At 55.0% G+C, this 22,021-nt stretch overlaps 1 protein-coding gene across 1 annotated transcript in view; it reads left to right on the top strand.

Moving 5' to 3' along the window:
* The first annotated feature begins 151 nt into the window (after positions 1-151).
* The window catches only part of ADCY8 (adenylate cyclase 8), a 92,355-nt gene continuing 70,485 nt past the window's right edge, over positions 152-22,021 (top strand). The window contains exons 1-2 of the mRNA XM_078600630.1: positions 152-1,450; positions 6,198-7,246. Coding sequence (XP_078456756.1) covers positions 6,344-7,246 — 903 coding nt within the window. The 5' untranslated portion in view covers positions 152-1,450; positions 6,198-6,343. The remainder of the gene's footprint in view (positions 1,451-6,197; positions 7,247-22,021) is intronic.

Here is a 22,021-nt window from a genome sequence, read left to right as displayed (position 1 = left end):
CTCTCCCTCCCTCCATCCATCCCTCTCTCTCTCTCCTCCCTCACCCACCCACCCTCCCTCCCTCCCCCCTCACCCTCCCACCCTCCCTCCCTCACCCACCCACCCTCCCTCCCACTGCCTCGTTGCGCGCAGCCGCCGTTACTCGACCGCTGAGAATAGAACGGAGCCGTGGAGGGAGAGAGAAAGAGAGCGAGCGAGCGAGAGAGCGAGAGAGGAGCGGTACTGGGGGGATCTCTTGCGAATCGCGAGATTCAATCCGACCCCGAGCGGAGATCCACAACTGATACAGAGAGAGAGCAGAGAGCCACAGGCAGACGCCCACAGAGAGGCGAGCCGAGGCAGAGGGGCCCGGGCTGGCTGCTGGCCGAGAGAATCTGCGAGGAAGGGGAGCTGAAGGGGGTTGGGGAGAGACGCTGAGACGGCGAGACCCATTGGACGCGCACCCGCAGATGCCAGCTTGACCACGGGGACTTGGCCTTCGACGCGAGGCGCACTTGGCGGCTGCTGCTGCTGCTGCGGTCGATGCTGCTGCTGCTGCTGCTGAAGACGATGACCATTAACAACACTGCCGACACTGCCACGTGAGGTCAACAAACTTGACCAGACGGCGCAGTAATTAGGTTCGGTCCGTACTCGAACAAAAAAAACATATCTATTTATATCACTAAGCCGCTGCTGCTGCCGCTGCTGCTGCTGCTGCTGGTGGCGGCGGTGGTGGTCATCATCTGCCCCGTGTCAATTGACTGATGCCAATTCGGGGTCAGGCAGCCGCGTCCCGCGACGCGGGAGCGGTTGTGCCTCCTCCTCCTGCTGCTGCTGCTGCTGCTGCCGCTTCTGCTGCTGCTGCTGCTGCCTGTGTCTCACAGCAGCAACAGCCGCGCGCGGGCTGCTTCGGTGACCGCTGCTCGATATGCGGCGGACGAGGACTGTTGCTTGTTTGAGGTCTCCTGCTCCCACCACCGCCTCCCACGCCGTCGTCGCCGCCGCCGCCGCCGTCTGTGGGCACTGCCCCGTGACCGCGCGCACGAACGCAGAGGAGAGCTCCGAAATTGCACCGGCATCGCTTGCGCAGCCGCCGAGACGTGCCGTCAAGTGCGCGAGGCCAGGTGTGTTGACGTTCAGCAGCAGCAGTAGCAGGTGAAGAGGACATCAGCGATGAGAAATACGACCTCGGTGAATTTGGAGGAGGGTTAGAGAGATATTTGGCAGAGACGAGAGCGGGTTGAGTCGTCGGAGTCGTCGGAGGAGTCGGAGGAGGAGGTGGTGGTCGAGTGGGAGGCAACACGTGAATGGACGAGGAGGCGGTCGCTGTTGTTTACATTGCGAGGCAGCCGGCGGCGCGCGCTGCTGGCTATTATTGGGGACGAGGTCGCTTGTCGTCGAAGAGGTGACACGGACAAGGCGGTGCTGCGATTACAGCTCCACTACCAAGCGCCCTCTGCGCGCAAAGGTACGGCACGCGCTCGTCCTTGCAGATACAGAGGGTGGGCACGCTCGTGTCGATGTCCATACTCACTCACGCACACATAGCCATGAATGACGTGAGACACGTACAGATACGCAGGCGTACGTGCGTGCAGATGTGTGCATGCATGCAAACAGATACATGCACATACACAATAACGCATGCAGGTGTATTTACACACAGGCACACACACACACACACAGACATGCGTGCATAGACACACGTGTGTATACACACACACATACAGATGCGCTCATATATACACATTCACACAGACGTGTATACAGAAGCACACAGACACGTGCCCACACGCACACAAGCACACGGCATGAAAGATAAAACAAAGATCCCCGATATAGCCTTCAACAGACGACTGGGACAAGTGGTGTGAACGAGCACCTACCAACACACACGCACACACGTGCGATTAAAAGATGAAACAAATACAGACAGACACGCCCGCGCATATACAGTATTACACATATAGTATGTACACATCGTATGAGTAGCATGTACATAAATAAACAAATAGATACAAAACACTAAGACATACACACGTATACACATAAATATATAAACATGCACAGACACAGGCACACGTACACACACATGCACGTGGACACAGCGACACGTACACACACATGCACGTATACACAGGCACACGTACACACACATGCACGTGGACACGGCCACACGTACACACACATAGACATTAGACACAGCCTCAATCAAGCTACAAAGACAAAGGTCCCTCATATAGCCTTGATGGACTGTTCGGGCAAGTTCTGTTAGCGAGCACCTATGAAGGCCATCATGGCAACACGAGGGGGTGGGTGGCCAGCACCACGCCCGACCGCCTTTGTCTCCCCAGTGGCGGTGTTTACAAACCGCACCGGGTACCCATTTGTGGCTAAGTCAACCTAGGGGAAGCCCACGACCGGTTCAGATGATCGTCACCGGTGTAGGTCGTGAGCGGGAATCGAACTCGGATCGTGGAGTGTTCGGAGCGCAGGTTTGGCTCACCGTTACACTGCTACCGCCGCACATTCGGCAACAAAGGACGCACGGACACACATCAACGCGCATCAACACGCACGCACAGGCGCACGGCACAGAAGCGGACACGGCTCCACGATAATAATTGATAAATCCCATCGAACGCGCTGTAATTGATGCGGAATTGCTTAAAGCACTCGGCTGCTGGAACCTGAAGGGTTCTATCGCGGGACACGCGGCGCTTACTTGAGCCCGGCGTTGCTGCTGCTGCTGCTCTCCGAGCTCCACTGGGTGATGGTGATCAGGGTGAGGATCAGGATGAGGATGATGAGAGACGCGCTCCAGATTTGATAACTCGCGAATAGAGGGTGGTGGGTGGGGGGAAGGCCTTATGTAACGCAGCTTCGCAATTGAATAAATAGCTCGCAGCTCGGCACGTTTGCTGCGGAGAAGGAAGGCCCATTGCCCGAAACGTCGCCTATTGTATATCTCACTTGAGAGCAGCGCTGTCGACGAATGCGTCGAGTTATTCTTGTTGTGTGTGCATTGTGCGGTGTCACCACGCAATGCAGGCGGCATCTCCATACGCCTTTGTCTTTAACCTCGTTAATGGCTTCTCAACCTCGTTAGTGGCTCACCTCCTTCTGCGGCAAAGCGTGTGGCTTCTGCGCTATCGCACGCCCACCTCCTCGGTGACTTTCATTACCAATCGTCATATTATAATACTCGTCATCAGTCGGTCATCCCGAGCCACGGTCTGTCCACTGCTGAGTGAGAACCTCCCCAACGCCGTCGCCACCCTTCACGGTCCCGCGATGCCACCAATCCATCATCGCGGCTTCCCCGCACACGAGATGACCTTCCCATCGCCGCTCGCACTCGGGAGCGCTCCGTCCGTTGCGTGTCATTCCGATACCAGTCTCGTTCGCGTCCAGCCGGCGACGACTGCGTCCTGCCCGAGCCGACTTTATTTTCCGCAGCGGTCACGGATGTTGTCCGCTCGATTCGCGATTTTGTTCTCTGGGTTAAGTGTTATCCTCTCTGTGTCTCGCGCGGTGTGAATGTCAAGCAGCGCGCATCTCTTTCTCTGTAGGTCTTGGCCCACTCCATTTACCAGAGCAGGTGGCATGCGATGGTGGGGTGGTGGAGTGGTGGGGTGGTGGGGTGGTGGAGTGGTGAGGTGGTGGGGTGGTGTGGTGGTGGAGTGGTGAGGTGGTGTGGTGGTGTGGTGGTGGAGTGGTGAGGTGGTGGGGTGGTGGAGTGGTGCAGTGGTGGGGTGGTGGGGTGATGGAGTGGTGGGGTGGTGAGGTGGTGGGGTGGTGGAGTGGTGGGGTGGTGGAGTGGTGGGGTGGTGAGGTGGTGCAGTGGTGGAGTGGTGGGTGGTGGAGTGGTGGGGTGGTGGGGTGGTGGGGTGGTGGAGTGGTGGAGTGGTGGGGTGGTGGAGTGGTGGAGTGGTGGGGTGGTGAGGTGGTGGGTGGTGGAGTGGTGGAGTGGTGGGGTGGTGGGGTAGTGGGGTGGTGGGGTGGTGGAGTGGTGGGGTGGTAGAGTGGTGGAGTGGTGGGGTGGTGAGGTGGTGGGGTGGTGGAGTGGTGGAGTGGTGGGGTGGTGGAGTGGTGGAGTGGTGGGGTGGTGGGGTGGTGGGGTGGTGGAGTGGTGGGGTGGTGGAGTGGTGGGGTGGTGGAGTGGTGGGGTGGTGGGGTGGTTGAGTGGTGGGGTGGTAGAGTGGTGGTGGAGTGGTGGTGGAGTGATGGGGGCGACGTTACGGGCAGCAGAGGGCAGCGCACCAAAGGCAACAGCTGTTCTGTGATTGCGAGTCCCCACGTCTCCGCTGCCCGCCTGCACCAAAGCGCGCTGACCGGCGTGCTCAATTGTTACGGTCAAATTTTTTGTGTCTTTCGGTAAAGTCACGTAGATAGGTTCAAAAAAATAACAAAAAACGACGACGTTTCGATCACAACACAATAATGACGATCGCTTGTGTTGTGATCGAAACGTAGGTTTTTAAAACATTTTCTTGGAACCTATCTACGTGACTTTACCGAATTACCTAAAGCATTAAGTCACGAAAGCTTTAAGTCAAGATTGTTATGGTCAAATGACCAAACCCGACACACACAAATCTGGGAAACGAGGGCCCTGATCCAGCGTGGATTGACAAAAATGGAGGGTTTGGGGGGGGGGGGAGAGAAGGGGGTAGGGGGGGGGGGCTGCGCATTTCACGTCTCCGATTTGTATGACTGTGACTGCCGGACACTCATCGCAACGCCCGCACTGGCTCGGGCAAGGTCAGAGAATGCATTTGACGTTGTTCGTGCCGCGGCTCCATTCCGCGACGGCAAGGCGCTAAATTGGATTGGCCCATCTCTGATTCGGAAACCGGACTCTTCGCCCAGGACTCATTGAGCCAAATCGGCTGTCGTTTGACCGTTTGCCCCAACCCCTCTCCGCTGTTGTTATTGCGGACGTCAGCGCGTTTTGTCTTGAGGTGAGAGAGGGATGGGATAGAAGGGTGAGAGAGGGAGGGAGGGAAGCTGACGATGGTGTCAATGCCGCTGAGCTGTGAGAGAGAGAGGGAGAGAAGAAAAAAAAACGTGAACCGTTTTTTTTGGCGAGTCCTGACTTTGGTTTTCCGAATTTATAATGCGGAACTCACCGCTGCTTCGGCATCAAATTCGACGCAGCCGATGAGTGTGCCCCATCTCGACTCATCGCGGGAGCTGAGCGGCGGTTTTAAAGCCCGGTTGGTTTCTCGGATGGGATACGACCCGCGTCTACCAGGCGTTGTCGGCTCGGGGCTACGGGGTGGGCGGCAGATGGAAGTACAGCGACTGGATTCTTGAATCTGTCGTGTGCGGAGCTCGAGTGTCAGTCACCGACCCCCCCCTCCTCTGTAACGCGTGGTGATGGGGGGGGGTTCTTACTCACACACAACGACAAACCACCCGGCGATGGGAGGGACTGGCAAACGTCACATTGCAGGATCCTCCTGGGACAACAGTTTTGACACTCAGCGAGGTTTTCATCACTGAATTAAAAAAAAATCATTCTTTGTATAATTATCATCATCATCATCATAAGCATCATCATCATCATTTACCTGCCTCAATGAGCGAGTTCCAATTGATCTCTGAACGAGTCACGTGTATGTCGTGGCATTGTTTCGGAACCGTGGGTCTGGCTGTCGTCTCGCGTGTCTGGCACGTGTGTCCGACTCGTGTGTCAGACACACGTGTGCGCGCGCGTGTGTGATTGATTCACGTGTGTCTGACGCATGTGTCACCCGACACCTGTGTCACCTGATACGTGCGTCTTACACCGGTGGCCTAAATCGTGCATGCAAGTCTGTCGTATCGGACTCGCATATCCGGCCGTGTGTTTCTGACTTTTCAAATCGCATTCGCACGTGCAATCGTTCCCCTGACGCAGATATATCTGATGCGTCTGATCCTTTTAATAACACGATGACAATACCCCCCTTTGTGAATCGGGGTCAGTGCGTGGCGGTGAACGGCGAGCCGTGAGAAGAACCCCCCGGATCGGTGCAGACATCACTCACCACCGACGTTCGCCTCGAACGGAAATCGAACTCACGTCGTGGGATTGACAGCGCGCCGCTCTCTAACCCCGACCGCTGTTATCTGACTTTGTATATCCATCCGCACGCGCGCCGTCTGTCTGACTGACACCGCTGACCCGGGTCGCCCTTTGCCTCCTCCTCCTTCCCTCCTCGCCACAGTCGCTCAGCAGCAGCAGCATCATCAGCAGCAGCGTCAGCAGCAGCAGCAGCGCCATCACCGCCGCCGCTGGCAGACGGACAAGACGAGACGAGCAGCACCCTCCCCCACCCCCACTCTCTGCCCGTCCGCCCGACGCACATGAACCATGGAGAACAACGCGGAGGGCTCCACGGTGGACGGCAAACCGTGCACGGCCAGCGACGAGGAGCTGAGCTCTCTAGCGCCGCACGGCTCCTCGGGACACCTCGTGGCGGGTCCGAGGCGCCTCATGTGGCAGTCTGCCGTGCGGCACATCACCGAGCAGCGCAGCGCGCAGTGCAAGGTCACGGTGACCGACCAGGACATCCAGGACATCAACAAGCAGATCCTGAGCAAGGGCTCTCGCAGCGGCAGCCACGCGAGCTCGGGGAAGGTGCACCCAGGTAAAGCCAGCCACAGTTCGACGGACAGCGACTACAGCGCGGGAGGAGGAGGAGGAGGCGGCGATTCGTACGAGCGCACGGCATCAGAGTACCTGCTTGGCAGAGGGATCACGTACCGGGGCCTCATCCTGCCCACGCTCAGAGACGCGTTCAGGTCGCGCGACTTAGAGCGCCTCTACCAGCGCTACTTCTTGCGCCAGCGGCGGAAGTCGCTGATCGTCATGAACGTGGTGGACATCCTCTTCAAGCTCACAGTGCTCGTGGTCTACACGAGCGTGGCGCCCTCGATGCTCAAGCCCGTGCGCGCCGCGCTCGCCGGCGCGTTCATCGCCGTCGGCGTCATCCTGTGCATCCTCGTGCTCGTGGGCAAGAACGCGGCGTCGCACGCATACCTGCAGTGCGCCGGCATGATCACCTGGCTGTCGCTCAGCGTGCAGGTGGCAGGCGGGCTAGGCTGCGGCCTCTACCGCGACGGGGTCTCGTACGCGCTCTTCACGGTGTTCGCCACCTACACCATGCTCCCGCTGCCGCTGCTGTGGTCCATCCTGGCCGGGATGTCCACCTCCGCCGTCTTCCTGCTCGTGCAGGGCTTTGTCCTGGCTCCGAGCGACTTCCTTCCCCGGCAGGTGAGTTCATTGCAAGGGGGGGGGGGGGGGGGGGGCGCGCCGTGGTGGTGGTGGTGGTGATGGTGGTGGTGGTGGTGGTGGTGGTGATGGTGGTGGTGATGGTGGTAATGGTGGTGGTGGTGGTGGTGAAGGTGGTGGTGATGGTGGTGGTGGTGGTGGTGGTGGTGAAGGTGGAGGTGGGTTGATTGATGATGATGATGATGTTTGGGGGGATAGACGAGTAGGGTCCCGTGCCCATCGGCCAAAGCTCGCGAGAAGCTGCCCGAGAACGCATGCGTCCAGCCTGCACCCTTCACGTCGGGAATGTAGGTGGAGGGGTGGGGGCTAGTGGGGGGTGAGGGGGGCGGGGGGTTCATCTCTGTATACGTCACGATAGAGAGCGCTTACAGAAAACAAGACTTGAGCTGGATGCGTGCCTACCGACGCAGACAAACGAGGCGACGGCTCTGCACGTGTAGCGCTTCGCGTTCGCTGCAAGCGCGTCCAACGAGCACCCAGTCGTGCCGAGTGCGTGTGTGTATATGTGTGTGTGTGTATGTGTGTGTGTATGTGTATGTATGTGTGTGTATATGTGTGTGTGTGTATAAGTGTGTGTGTATATGTGTGTGTGTGTATGTGTGTGTGTATGTGTGTGTGTGTATATGTGTGGGGAGCGGTAGTGTAGCGGTTAGCGCGCTGCGCTATGAACCTGGCGACCCGGGTTCGATTCCCGCTCACGGCTAACACCAGTGACGATTATCTGAACCGGTCCTGGGCCTCCCCTAGGTCGACTCAGCCTCAAATTAATACCTGGTTGCGATGTGTAAACATCGCCACTAGGGAGACAAAGGCGGCCGGGTGTGGTGTTGGCCACCCCCTCGTGTGTCGTGCCGGCCTTTATAGGTGCTCGCTAACATCACTTGCCCCTACAGTCCGTTAAGGCTATATGGGGGTCCTTTCTATGCCCCCCCTTTTTTTGAGCAAGGTCACGCAACGCGTGTGTGTATCTCCGAGTGTATTTCGTTTTAATCAGAGGTTTACTTTCAAGTGTCGTTCATGCTTTTGTTCGTGCGAGGCATTAGGGCCGAGCTTGCTGACATTGATGACGAAGATAAGCGAAGGATTTGAAGGTCGAATGAGACGGATAACTGTTTAAGAGTTAGACATTGACCCTTGAAAACAATATACTGCATTATAAATATATATTGCTTTTATCTCGGTGGCTTCTCGCCTGCCGCGAAGTGAAGGGCCTAATCGATGGCTGCAAGGGAGATCATTATTTTAAAGTTGTCTCTGCAGCGATGCAATGTGGCACTCGAAGGCAGCCCATCGTGCGGTTGGGGTGACGTTGACACCCACGTGATAGTTTCCCCTCGCTAGAGATTCGTCACTCACCTGACACCAGGCACTCACCACTCACCTCGCACACTCGCCAGAAGCTTTCCCCATACCTGAGCCACTCGGCATGCCCATCGCCAAACACTCACCTGGCATCTTCTTGGTTCTTTCGGTAAAGTCACGTAGAAGGGAAGTAATAAAAAAATAAAAATTAAACATAATAAAATAATTCTCACGACGTTTCGGCCACAACGCAAGCAGCCGTCCTCAGGTGTAGACCAGGTCTGTCGGGGAGACAGCGTCTGAATGAAACACCACCACGATGTCTCCCCGACAGACCTGGTCTTCACCTGAGGACGGCTGCTTGCGTTGTGGCAGAAACGTCGTGAGAATTATTTTATTATGTTTTATTTTTATTATTTTATTACTTCCCTTCTACGTGACTTTAACGAAAGAACCAATAAGATGAATCCCTGCAGTCACGAAAGCTTTAAATCGAAACTCACCACACGCTTAACACAATCACCAGGCTTCCATCGCCCACTTTACACACTCAACAAATACGACTCACAAAAAAAACCACTCACCTGGCACTTACCAAACACTCACCAGACACGACTCGCTCACCTGAGACTCGCACTCATTCGTCACTTACCGCTCACTCGCCATTCACTCACCAGACACTCACCGGACACTCAACAAATAGTCAGCAGACACTGACATCGCAAACTAAAGCCTACGTGTTAAACAAACTAAAAATAAACTGATAAACTTTTTTTATTTTACAAGGTAAGGTACATTGAGCTATGTAGCTCTTTTTCAGAATGGGCCTGGTCACAGATGATCGCTCAACGAAGTGGCTTATCATGTGGAGGGCAAAACACCGGAGGACCAGGAGAAAAAAAATCCACGCAACCACGGGGAGAGAGAGACACGTAAACTGCAAATATACAGCAGGCATCAGGGTCGGGATTAAACCCACGACTTCCTGTATACCAGGCGAGGGAGTTAACATCTCCTAGCCACCGTGATGAATATGAGAGAGAGAGACACGCAAACTCCAAATCTACAGCAGCAGGCATCAGGGTCGGGATCGAACCCACGAACCTCCTGTATACCAGGCGAGGTAGTTAACATCTCCTAGCCACCATGATAATGATGAGAGAGAGAGACACGCAAACTCCAAATATACAGCAGGCGTCAGGGTCGGGATCGAACACACCTTCTGTATACCAGGCGAGGGAGTTAACATCTCCTAGCCACCGTGATGATGATGAGAGAGAGAGAGACACGCAAACTCCAAATATACAGCAGGCATCAGGGTCGGGATCGAACCCACGAACCTCCTGTATACCTGGCGAGGGAGTTAACATCTCCTAGCCACCGTGATGATGATGGGAGAGAGAGACACGCAAACTGCAAATATACAGCAGGCGTCAGGGTCTGGATTGAACCCACGAACCTCCTGTATAACAAGCGAGGGAGTTAACATCTCCTAGCCACCGTGATGATGATGAGAGAGAGAGACACGCAAACTCCAAATATACAGCAGGCATCAGGGTTGGGATCGAACCCACGAACCTCCTGTATACCTGGCGAGGGAGTTAACATCTCCTAGCCACCGTGATGATGATGAGAGAGAGAGACACGCAAACTGCAAATATACAGCAGGCGTCAGGGTCTGGATTGAACCCACGAACCTCCTGTATAGCAAGCGAGGGAGTTAACATTTCCTAGCCACCGTGATGATGATGAGAGAGAGAGACACGCAAACTCCAAATATACAGCAGGCATCAGGGTCAGGATCGAACCCACGAACCTCCTGTATACCTGGCGAGGGAGTTAACATCTCCTAGCCACCGTGGCAAAACGACACGTGCAGCAGCAGCAGCGCGGGCAATGAGCCGTGCGCATGACCGGCTGTGTGAGCGCGCATGCCTCGTGAGTTTGTTCAACAGTTCAAACAACGACGGCACGTCCATTACATCATCACCATCATCACCGTCATCCTCGCACATTTTCCGTAGCACGAAAGCCGCACGAAGCAGGTGTGGGAGCGTGTGAACAATACAGAGGTTGCCATATCTGTCGTTGCGTCATGGGTAACCTTCGTGTTTGCGGCATTACGCCAGAGAGAGAGTGTGTGTGTGCGGGTGTGGGCGACGTGGATTCTAGCGAGGGACAGGTGCGCGTACAAAAGGCAGGGGAAGGGCGTGTTAGATCCGCTAATAAGCCATTTATACCGCACTCCGCGCGATTGACGCTGCAATAATGTGTGGGGGGGGGAGACACGCGTACCGACGTAGGACTTGAAGGCACGTGTTGCGGGCAAGTTCGTAGCAATAACAAAATGTGCCTTCATGTACGAAACGCCAGCGAGAGTCAAAACAGCGGCAAAACGTTTGCAAACGTTGAGCCAACGCTTTGCACCAACGTCGTTGATCCAAGGTCAACGAACGTTTTGGCCCAACGTTGCACGCTTACTTTTTTCTATTTATGGCGGTCATCTAATGCTCGCAATGTGTAACGACTTTGGATTTGATTGCGAAACAATGGCACATATTGGAAAGAGAAAATGTAAACCGGGGGGGGGGCGGGGCGAAGGGGGGCGTGGGGGGAGGTACAAGACGAAGAAGGGGGTGGTAAGGTTAAGAGGAGGAGGAGGAGATGGAGAGACGTTGACGTGGACTAAGTAGCGAACTTTGGTTAACGCTGCCGTACAGTGAGCGGGGTTGTGAAAGGGACTCCGCGTCGATGCGACCCATTGATGTCGGCGATTACGCTCACGCGACACGCATCGAATCGCGTGTGGGGCTATAAGCAGAGGTGCGGACTCGAGTCACGTGACTTGGACTCGAGTCAGACTCGAGTCATGAATTTGATGACTTGCGACTCGACTTGGACTTGCATAACAATGACTTTGTCCCACCTATGAGATGTGGACTCGAGTCATGTGACTTGGACTCGAGTCAGACTCGAGTCATGAATTTGATGACTTGCGACTCGACTTGGACTTGCATGACAATGACTTTGTCCCACCTATGAGATGTGGACTCGAGTCATGTGACTTGGACTCGAGTCAGACTCGAGTCATGAATTTGATGACTTGCGACTCGACTTGGACTTGCATAACAATGACTTTGTCCCACCTCTGGCTATAAGCCTCGCCCGTCTTGCGACGCCTATCTGGGCCATGCCGTAATTGGTTCGCGTTACCAGTGCAGCGACTCGAGGCGCTAACAAATCACCGCAATGCCCCCCCCCCTCGCCCGCCACCACCCAAAGTTTCGAGCGTTAATTGAGTCGCCGTTGGTAAGGTTGGGTGGGTGGTGGGGGAGGCAGGGGGGGGGAAGGTGGTGAATCGTCACACCCCTAATCAGCAATAAACATTGCTCCTCTTTTTCATGACAACATGTTTGCCATTTCGCGAGCAATCAAGTGCCCTTCTATGTTCCTCCCCCGTAGCAAGAAGACGTACCGACGACCGCTAAGAGGCATTCAGTGACCGTGTCCGCACCGTCGTTTTGTGGTTGTTGTTGTTGTTGTTGTTCGTAAAGTCGGCCTGCTAATAGAGCGCCTGGCATAGATGCACACGTCCCATCAGCCAGACCGAACCCGCGGCAAATTATAGGTGGCAAGCAATCCGGCTCCTAACGAGGCACCCGCGTATCACCGCGAAACAACACGACGTGCCGAACAAGCCACGCACAGATGCCTCGAAGGTGGGAAAGAGGAAGTTGAAGTGGAATGGGCGTGCAGCGGGCGGGGGTGGAGGTGGAGGTGGGGGGGTGGAGGTGTGGGGGTGGAGGTGGGGGGTGGAGGTGGGGGGTGGAGGTGGGGGGTGGAGGTGGGGGGGTGGAGGTGTGGGGGTGGAGGTGGGGGGGGTGGAGGTGTGGGGGTGGAGGTGGGGGGGGTGGAGGTGGGGGGTGGAGGTGGGGGGTGGAGGTGGGGGGGTGGAGGTGTGGGGGTGGAGGTGGGGGGGGTGGAGGTGGGGGGGGGTGGAGGTGGGGGGGTGGAGGTGGGGGGATTGGAGGTGGGGGGGTGGAGGTGGGGGGGTGGAGGTGGGGGGGTGGAGGTGGGGGAGTGAGGTGGGGGGGTGGAGGTGGGGGGGTGGAGGTGGGGGAGTGAGGTGGGGGGGTGGAGGTGGGGGGGTGGAGGTGGGGGGTGGAGGTGGGGGGAGTGGAGGTGGGGGGGTGGAGGTGGGGGGGTGGAGGTGGGGGGTGGAGGTGGGGGGGGTGGAGGTGGAGGGGTGGAGGTGGGGGGTGGAGGTGGGGGGGGTGGAGGTGGGGGGGTGGAGGTGGGGGGGTGGAGGTGGGGGAGTGAGGTGGGGGGTGGATGTGGGGGGGTGGAGATGGGGGAGTGAGGTGGGGGGGTGGAGGTGGGGGGGTGGAGGTGGGGGGTGGAGGTGGGGGGGGGGGTGGAGGTGAGGTGTGGGGGGGGTGGAGGTGGGGGGGTGGAGGTGGGGGGTGGAGGTGGGGGGGGGTGGAGGTGGGGGGGTGGAGGTGGGGGGTGGAGGTGGGGGGGTGGAGGTGGGGGGGTGGAGGTGGGGGGGTGGAGGTGGGGGAGTGAGGTGGGGGGTGGAGGTGGGGGGGTGGAGATGGGGGAGTGAGGTGGGGGGGTGGAGGTGGGGGGTGGAGGTGGGGGGGGGGTGGAGGTGGGGGGTGGGGGGGGGTGGAGGTGGGGGGGTAGTTTTATCCTCACAGCGGTACCCCGGGGTACCAAATAATACAAAATGGGCCGAGGCAATTAAATATGTTTTATTTCTGGGACAATATTTTTCCAGGGCTGTTACTTAACTCCGCCACCGGGGGTACCAATAAATCCGAAATAGGTGCTACACTCCGCGATGTCCAAACGCAGCGAGGACGATTGCGCCGAAACTCCGAACGCTCGCGGTACGCACCGTAGTGGTGGTGCATCGTGTACAGCTCGTCGAGACGAGTCGATTGCCGCATCGCCGACCATCAACAGACTAAACATAACTGCATCACGGACATTATGCGAGAGCCGGGGTACCGCCATAAGGTTCCGTTGGTGGAGGGCACGGAAGAGGGGATGGGGGGGGTGAGCGAGTCACGTGTATGGACGAAATATTCGCTTCGGAGTGAATCCAAGGGGGCTTAGTTCCCCCTCGCCCCCTTGCTAACTCGTGACAACGGGAATCGATTGTCCGTCTTGTCACGATTGTGCGGCGATTACGAGGAAGAGGAACCAGAAAAGAAAACCAGGACAGGGCGCGGCAGTCGTGGAGACTCGCGAAAACGCCTCGGCGCGTTGAGGTTCAGCACCTTGGAGAGCGACCGCCACATCAGCAGTCTGTAATTGGCACCAGCGGCGCTATCAGACTTAGCGCGGGCCTCGGTCAGGTTTGATTGTATCCGTTAAGGTCCGAATCTTAGAGGTGTCATGCTCAAATGAGCAGCAGTGAGGCGGTGCTCATCTCTGCTGTTCACAGACCCGAGCTAATAGTGGGAATTCCACCATCTTATGACGGGGCCGAGTCACTCTGTAAGACGGGCAAAGGTTAGTTTCCCCACGAAATGGTACTTGTTTTTATCGACTCTCAAAGGATGGTGAGCTGAGTGAACCCCACTCGTGCCTCACAGCAATAAGGACCTGGGTTCTATTACCAACTCGGACACGTTTGTGTGGAGTTTGTGTGGAGTTTGTGTGCCCTCCCCCTGATCCACGTTGGTTTCCTCTCGGGTTTTTTTCCGGTTTCCTCGCATAGCTGAAAACAAAACAATAACCCATAGATTGGGACTGGTTATAATTATTGGTCGAACATCCCAATGCTGAAAAATGACCAACAAGTTAGTCAATTGGGATTAGACTTAGCAACATCGCCCCATGCTGCGACACTTTCCAGGAACCTCCTGAACTAGACTCTTGAGACTCAGCGAGGCCCTCCTGGCTTTACAAGAGTAATCATAATCGAAATGGGGGGAACAATAACAACTCGGATTTGAACTCGCAGCTTTCCGATTGCAAGATGATTGCTCTTCCTCTGAGCCACGTGACCTGTCACGTGTTATCTACACATACTACGATAGTCGAAATGAACATATAATAGCAATTATATTTTTGTTATCTTAACCATCATTATTATTATTAGTATCTGTCGGCGGAATGTCAGCGGAACACTGGATATTTGTGACGTTATATCAAGCAGCCCACATCATTATGGACACGTTCAACTCCGTGTGTTCCCATATTCGTATTCTGTACAGGGGAGCGGTAGTGTAGCGGTTAGCGTGCTGCACTATGAAGCCGGCAGCCCAAGTTTAATTCCACCAACCCCAGTGACGATTATCTGAGCCGGTCCCGGGCCTCCCCTAGGTCGACTCAGCCTCAAACGAGTACCTGGTGCGGTGTGTAAATATCGCCACTAAGGAGACGTTGGCGGCCGGGCGTGGTGCTGGCCACCCACCTCCGCGTGTGCCGTGCCGGCCTTCATAGGTGCTCGTTCACGGCACTTGCCTGAAAAGTATGTTAAGGCTATGCGGGGGATCTTTACATTTATCTTTGTTCTAGTATATACATAAACGAGCGCGCGGCTGGAGGAGGAACAACCGCCTGCTTGTAAACATGCCAAGTGGCGCAGTCGTGCTGAAGCTTTCCGAGCACGATGCTATCAGAATAATGGCCATGCTCAGGGAAAGCATCCAGTTGGCAGAGGTGGGACAAAGTCATTGTTATGCAAGTCCAAGTCGAGTCGCAAGTCATCAAATTCATGACTCGAGTCTGACTCGAGTCCAAGTCACATGACTCGAGTCCACATCTCATAGGTGGGACAAAGTCATTGTTATGCAAGTCCAAGTCGAGTCGCAAGTCATCAAATTCATGACTCGAGTCTGACTCGAGTCCAAGTCACATGACTCGAGTCCACATCTCATAGGTGGGACAAAGTCATTGTTATGCAAGTCCAAGTCGAGTCGCAAGTCATCAAATTCATGACTCGAGTCTGACTCGAGTCCAAGTCACATGACTCGAGTCCACATCTCATAGGTGGGACAAAGTCATTGTTATGCAAGTCCAAGTCGAGTCGCAAGTCATCAAATTCATGACTCGAGTCTGACTCGAGTCCAAGTCACATGACTCGAGTCCACACCTCTGCCAGTTGGCATTCAAGCCTTGTAAGCATGACGAGCAAGCCTGTTTACACGTGGCATGCCACGGCGAGGGGAGCAGAATCACCGATATAATGCAGTGTCCTTCACTCGTTTGCAGAGGAGGGAGGGGAATTTTCGCCGATGAGACATTAGCGTGAGGGCCGCCACACATTTGAAGCCATTGGCTTCTGACAGAACGATGAGATGTGGGGTGTTTTCACATTTGTGTATTTTCGGGGGCGGCCAGTCGCCTGCGGGCCTTGCAAGGAAGAACACGGCTATAATGTATGGGGGGAAATAACTAGAAAGGAATGGGAAATACTGGGAAATAAGAGGAGCAGGATGGAAAAGTATCGGGAAAATGGGAGCAGAGAGGTCAGTAGGGATGAGGAGAGGGAGGATGAGGAGGCTACATAGGGGCATTGATGCTGCTGCACGGAGTGGGGTGTCTGTTTTCACAGTGGGTGGGGAGAGGGGAGGGGTTCAGAGCGGAGGTGGTTACACACAAGTCACGTTAGTGGGAGGGCTGTTGGCGAGCAATTATTATTATTATTGATTTTGATTCCTGACCACGGCTAACATCTGTTGACGATCGATATCACCAGCGCGGTATGGCCAAACAACCGCCGTGGCCTTCACAGCGACCTTCATCCAGCAGTGGATTGACGAAGGGCTGCAAATGATGACAAGGGTCAATGTGACGCTACGACCATCACATCAGCTCTGGCCTCGACCGGGCTTGCTTAGTAGCTCGGTAGGGCCCCTCACCAGCTGAGCAAACAAAGTGCGAGCCTTGGGTCTGGCTTCGTGGCCAAATGGCTGTCTTTGTCAAGCGAGCGATGAACGCGATGGCCGCCTCCTCTTGCCGCTTATTATTTTATGACCGCGCGCTGCCGAGACGGCGTCTAATGAAGATTCCTCCCCCCACCCACCCACCACATTCTCTGTTCTCACAGTCGCTGCTTTCGATCGTCCGATTCTAAGACAATGAGAGGCAGACTGGGCGGGAGAGGTTAGGGGGGTGGGGGGGTAGAGGAGTGGTGGGGGGCTGGAGGGGTAGGAGGCTATTGGGGCGGGGGGGTGGGGAGCTGGCGGGGAGGGGTGAGGAGTGGGGTGGTGTGGGGCTGGAGGGGTGGGCGGGTGGAGGGGTGGGGGGTGGAGGGGTGAGGGCTGGAGGGGTGGGGGGTGGTGGGGTGGAGGGGTGGGGGGATGGAGGGATGGGGGGGTGGAGGGGTGGGGGGTGGAGGGATTGGGGTGGGGGGTGGGGGTGAGGGGTGGAGTAGTGGGGGGTTGGAGGGGGTGGAAGAGTAGGGGGTGGGGGTTGGAGAGGTGGGGGGCGGGTGGGTTGCGGTGGATGGGTGGAGGGGTGGGGGGTGGGGAGGTGGAGTGGTGGGGGGTGGGAGGGGTGGGGGGTGGAGGGATGGGGGGAGTGGAAGGGTGAGGGGTGGAGGGTTGGGGGTGGGGGTTGGGGGGTGGGGAGGCGGAGTGGTGGGGGGCTGGAGAGGTGGGGGCTGTAGGGGTGGGGGCTGGAGGGGTGGGGGGGTGGGGGGGTGGAGCGGTGGGGGGGTGGATGGATGAGGGGTGGGGGCTGGAGAGGTGGGGGGTTTTGGGGAGGATGGGGGGGGATGGAGGGTTGTGGGGGGGTGGAGTGGTGGGGGGCTGGAGGGGTGGGGGGGTGTATGGATGGGGGTGTGGGGGGGTGGAGGGGTGGATGCTGAAGGGGTGGGGGGGTGGGGGCGGAGGGGTGGGGGTGGAGGGGTGGGGGTGGAGGGGTGGAGGGTGGAGTGGTGGAGGGATGGAGGGGTGGGGGGGTGGATTGATGGGGGGGTGGAGGGGTGGGGGCTGGAGGGGTTGGTGGGTGGGGGTCTTCGCTTTGCCTCCGTGAACTGAGCTTCCACCTCTGCTCATCTCATCACAACTCCGCACCCCACGGCTCGCTGCTCGGGCATCTCCGGCCACGGCAGAGTGGCGCGCCACGCGGTAATTAGGCAGCAATTTGCGTCCTGGCTCTGGGAAGAAGACGCCCGCTGTAGTTAATCTCCCTTCATAGAAAGAAAGAAAAAAAATCTGAGATTTTATAATGATAATAATATATTTCTTGAATCCGCGCGACACATTACTCACTCGATCGTTTTGTCCCCCGGTGTCTATTTCCCAATCACGACTCTCTCTCTCTCGCTCGCTCCTTTCTTCCGTCTCCTCGTATTCTCGTGTCTCTATTATCTCTCTCTCTCTGTCTCGTTCCTCTGCTTCTTCTTCTCCCCTCACTCGGATCACAACGAACATCTTCCTTAGAGACCCTTCAATTCGCACCGGAACGCGCGTGCCGATTGTTCGTTATCGTGGTCCTGTTTTTTCTGCTTTTGATTTGTTGAAAACTAGACAGGACATGAATAAATAAATAAATAAAATACAACAACAACAACTAAATCCTCACTCCAGTGAACAATGTCATACTTACGACCTTAGCAGTGACGTACAAGTAATAAAAAAAAACACAACACATCTATCAAATACGCTGCCCCAAAGAGGAAACATTACATAGCAGTCGACGTTTCGGATTAGTGGTTTAGTTGGGATAATTGATGAGCGTGAGTGTCAGTGATGGTACTGATTATAACCCGACAACACCTGCGTTGTGGCCGAAACGTCGTGAGAATTATTTTATTATGTTTAATTTTTATTATTTTATTACTTCCCTTCTACGTGACTTTACCGAAAGAACCAAGAAGAAAAATCATCATTCACGATCCGACGGTGGAGGTGCCGGGATTCTCTCTTCCACGACGATCGTGGACCACGCTGATACCGCGCTCGAACGCGACACGGCACGAAGGTCAATGAATCGCCCAACTGCGACTGTGGAGAAGTGCACACCATCAAGCACATCGCCGATGAATGCACCATCCATGCACATCCCGGCGGTTTCGCTGAAATCCACACTGCGTCAACCCCACATTGTTGGACTGGATGAGGAACCTTTGCATTATTTTATGACGATCTTTAAGAAAACATTTAAACTGTTTTTCTTGGTTCTTTCGGTAAAGTCACGAATAATTTTGCACCTGAGGACGGCTGCTTGCGTTGTGGCCGAAACGTCGTGAGAATTATTTTATAAAATTAAATTTTTATTATTTTATTATTTTCCTTCTACGTGACTTTACCGAAAGAACCAAGGAGATGAATCCCTGCAGTCATGAAAGCTTTAAATCGAAAATTAAAACTGTTGCTTTTCACGATGCCATGCGAACGAAGAAGGGGAGTCGCGACTGGTTGGCTCGCTGGTGGCTGGTGGGTGAGGCTCGGTTTGTGTGAGGACACTCAATTCGGTCGGCTGGTTCATTCGACTTCGGCTTTTATTGTGAGTGCCCAGCGCCGCTTCGCCACTCACATCCCGCCACGCACTCATTGCCCCCCCTACCTGCCCCCCATTGAAATGCACCACAGCCTTCGCAACGCGTTTGTCCACCAATATTTTTTTTGCTGGATATGAGCTGCACCACTCCAGCCAAAACGGGTTAATTGAGTGTGAAAATATTGTGGAGTGTGCAAGGGGGGGGGGCGGTGCGGGGAACGGCTTCATAGCCGTGGACGCGTTGTGCCTCGGAGTTCAATCGCGTGAGCCTTTGCCGCTCGCCGTTGCTGTTGAAGAGGATGCTGTCGCGGAAGAAATCTCGCGGCTCTGGGAGGGGAGACACTTCACCAGGAGATGGGGACAATTAAGTGGCTGGGGTGGGGGATGCGGGGCCCGTAAGAGGGAGGTGACCCCACTCCGTGCGGCGATGGTTGTTAAATTCTAGCGGTGTGTTCCTTCACTAATTTTCAGATGGGGGAGAGGGTGGGGTGGTCACTTTCGCTGATAAGACATCATCGGTGTTGAGGGCCGCCGCACCATTTGAAACCATTGTGGGTTTGACAGCAGCATGACGGTGATGTTGATGGGTGGGCTGTTGACACGTGCTGCGTATCGGCCGGGTGGCTGCACGTCAGGGCCCGCACTAAAGGTCAACAGGGTCAACCGGCAGACTGCGGGCCTTGCAGTGAACACTGAATGAGAGAATTGATGCCTTTTAACTCATTGAACGTATCAGCCGCCCGTTTGATGTGACGCCACAATATCCGGTGTCCCGGTGACTCTCAGCCTTCTGTATGGGATAGAGTGTTGCGCCCTCGCACGCACGTGTTGTCTCCGGTCCCTCCCTCCCCCCCGACACATACAATAAACACTCACGAATTGTCTAAAAATATCTGAATGCGTAGAGGACTGCAGAGCAATCGATGACGCCGGCTCATCACCTGGCAAGCCTTGCAGCTTGTGCCCGTAGCTCCTCGGGGATTGCGAGATGCAGTTTGCGCGAACGACGCTATATCATACTCATCATTAGATTTAGAATATTATTATTAATATGATTATTATTCGTAGTAGAAGTAATTCTGTAAGCGCAGACGATGCCGGCACATTTTAAATGTTGCGACTCCGTTAGCCGCATCGGACGCTGCGCCGCAGGACTTCTGTATGGGACAGACTGAGCTCGTATTGCAGCCAATGCGACTCGGAGCTCAGTTATGTTTTTCTCGTGCGCAATCATTGCCTCTGATCACGGTTGGAGGTGGTGGGGGAGGGGGCGAAAGCGAACACGATCGAACAAATAAAAGAACCATCACGGGGTACGCGTAGAGCAATAACAGCACACGGACTGGGTGCAGGTGCAGAAGCCGAACTGTGCATTTCTGAGGTCGGAGTGATTGGATATGGTGGAGGGAGGGAGCGAGGGGAGGGAAGGAGGGGAGGGAGGGAGGGAGGGGAGGGGCGGGAGGGAGGGAGGGGAGGGAAGGAGGGGAGGGGAGGGAGGGAGGGAGGGAGGGGAGGGAGAGAGGGGGGGTTCAGATCCTCTTGACGACAGCGCAAGCTTCCTTCTATCGTTTCCACTCCCGATGGCCTGCGTGGCAACATCTCAAAGTAAAGCCTCACTCTCATTCCACTGTGACTCGGCAACAGCAGCAGCAGCAGCAGCACTCTCGCTTGACAGAACAACAACAAGAAAGATTAACTTCACGGTGCGGTTTATCGTAATGAGTTTATCAATCAACCTAACGGATGTGCCAACTCGTTGCTGGAACACAACGCACATGGAACGCAGCGACGGCCGTGCCACGTGCAGCGCTTCCTGGATGATCGTGGTGATGATGGATATCTGTAAAAAGAGCTTTATCAAACTAAAAGGGTTTTCCCCCTTTTTTTTCTGGCAACAAAACTGACACCTTTTGCAAGGAATAATGTTTACATTAACCACAATACTTGCAGTCAAATGCAAACAAAAAACAATACTCTGATAATTCATGCATTGTCCTTGAAACTGATTGGTCCACACCAGAGACAGCTTTCTTTGGAGCCTAGTCTCATATGGTGTTCGACCAGATGACGCCAAAAAGCGCACAGTTCAAAGACAACGCACTATCAGAGTAATGAGAGCTCGGGTCAGCAGCTACATCATGGGACCTCCTTTGCCAGTACCAAAATATACTAATAGGGTTTTTCCCCTTTTTTCCTGGCAACAAAACTGCAAGTATTGTGGTTAATGTAAACATGATTCCTTGCAAAAGGTGTCAGTTTTGTTGCCAGAAAAAGGGTAAAAAACATATTAGTATATTTTGGTACTGGCAAAGGAGGTCCCATGATGAAAGAGCTTCATCGTTCATCTGATTCCTCCAGTATAAATAAAGATTCCGATTCTAAACTCTCACGAAGGTAAAATTTCGATTTATAGCTTTCGTGACTGCAGGGATTCATCTTCTTGGTTCTTTCGGTAAAGTTACGTGATTTTACCGAAAGAACCAAGAAGATCTCACGAAGGTTATTCAACATGAACCGATTCGGGGGTACGAGGTGCCGCTGCTTTCAAGGAATGTTTGTGTTTGTTTTAGGAATCTACTGGACATCTGCGAAAAAGAGCTTTACAGCTAATCGGATGCCTCTAAGTATGAATGAATACAGATTCTGATTCTGATGACTCAAGGACAATGCCAACATTTCGGACCTACATCTATAGACGTTTTAAAAGATGTTGGTAATCGTTACGGTAAAATCATTCAGTATTTCGATATTGTTTCCCCTCTGGGCAAAGCGTGTCGCCAAATGATGGCTGTAGTTTCACGTGCAAATAACTGGTCCAACTTTCTTGATAGGCGAGAGAGATGCCCAGAGACTCCAGCAGTGCCGGATGACCTCGCGCCGAGACGGTGATGGTACCTGAAGCTGTGTGCAACGCGCCGAACCCTTTGACCTATCGATATACGTATTCGATAAATTCGCCGCGTGTACGATTGCGGTGATGGTGAGAGTTCG

Source organism: Lampetra planeri, chromosome 14 (assembly GCF_965212315.1).
Source record: "Lampetra planeri chromosome 14, kcLamPlan1.2.h2, whole genome shotgun sequence".
Classification (NCBI taxonomy): Eukaryota; Metazoa; Chordata; class Hyperoartia; order Petromyzontiformes; family Petromyzontidae; genus Lampetra; species Lampetra planeri.
This window is presented reverse-complemented; position numbering and strand designations above follow the sequence as displayed.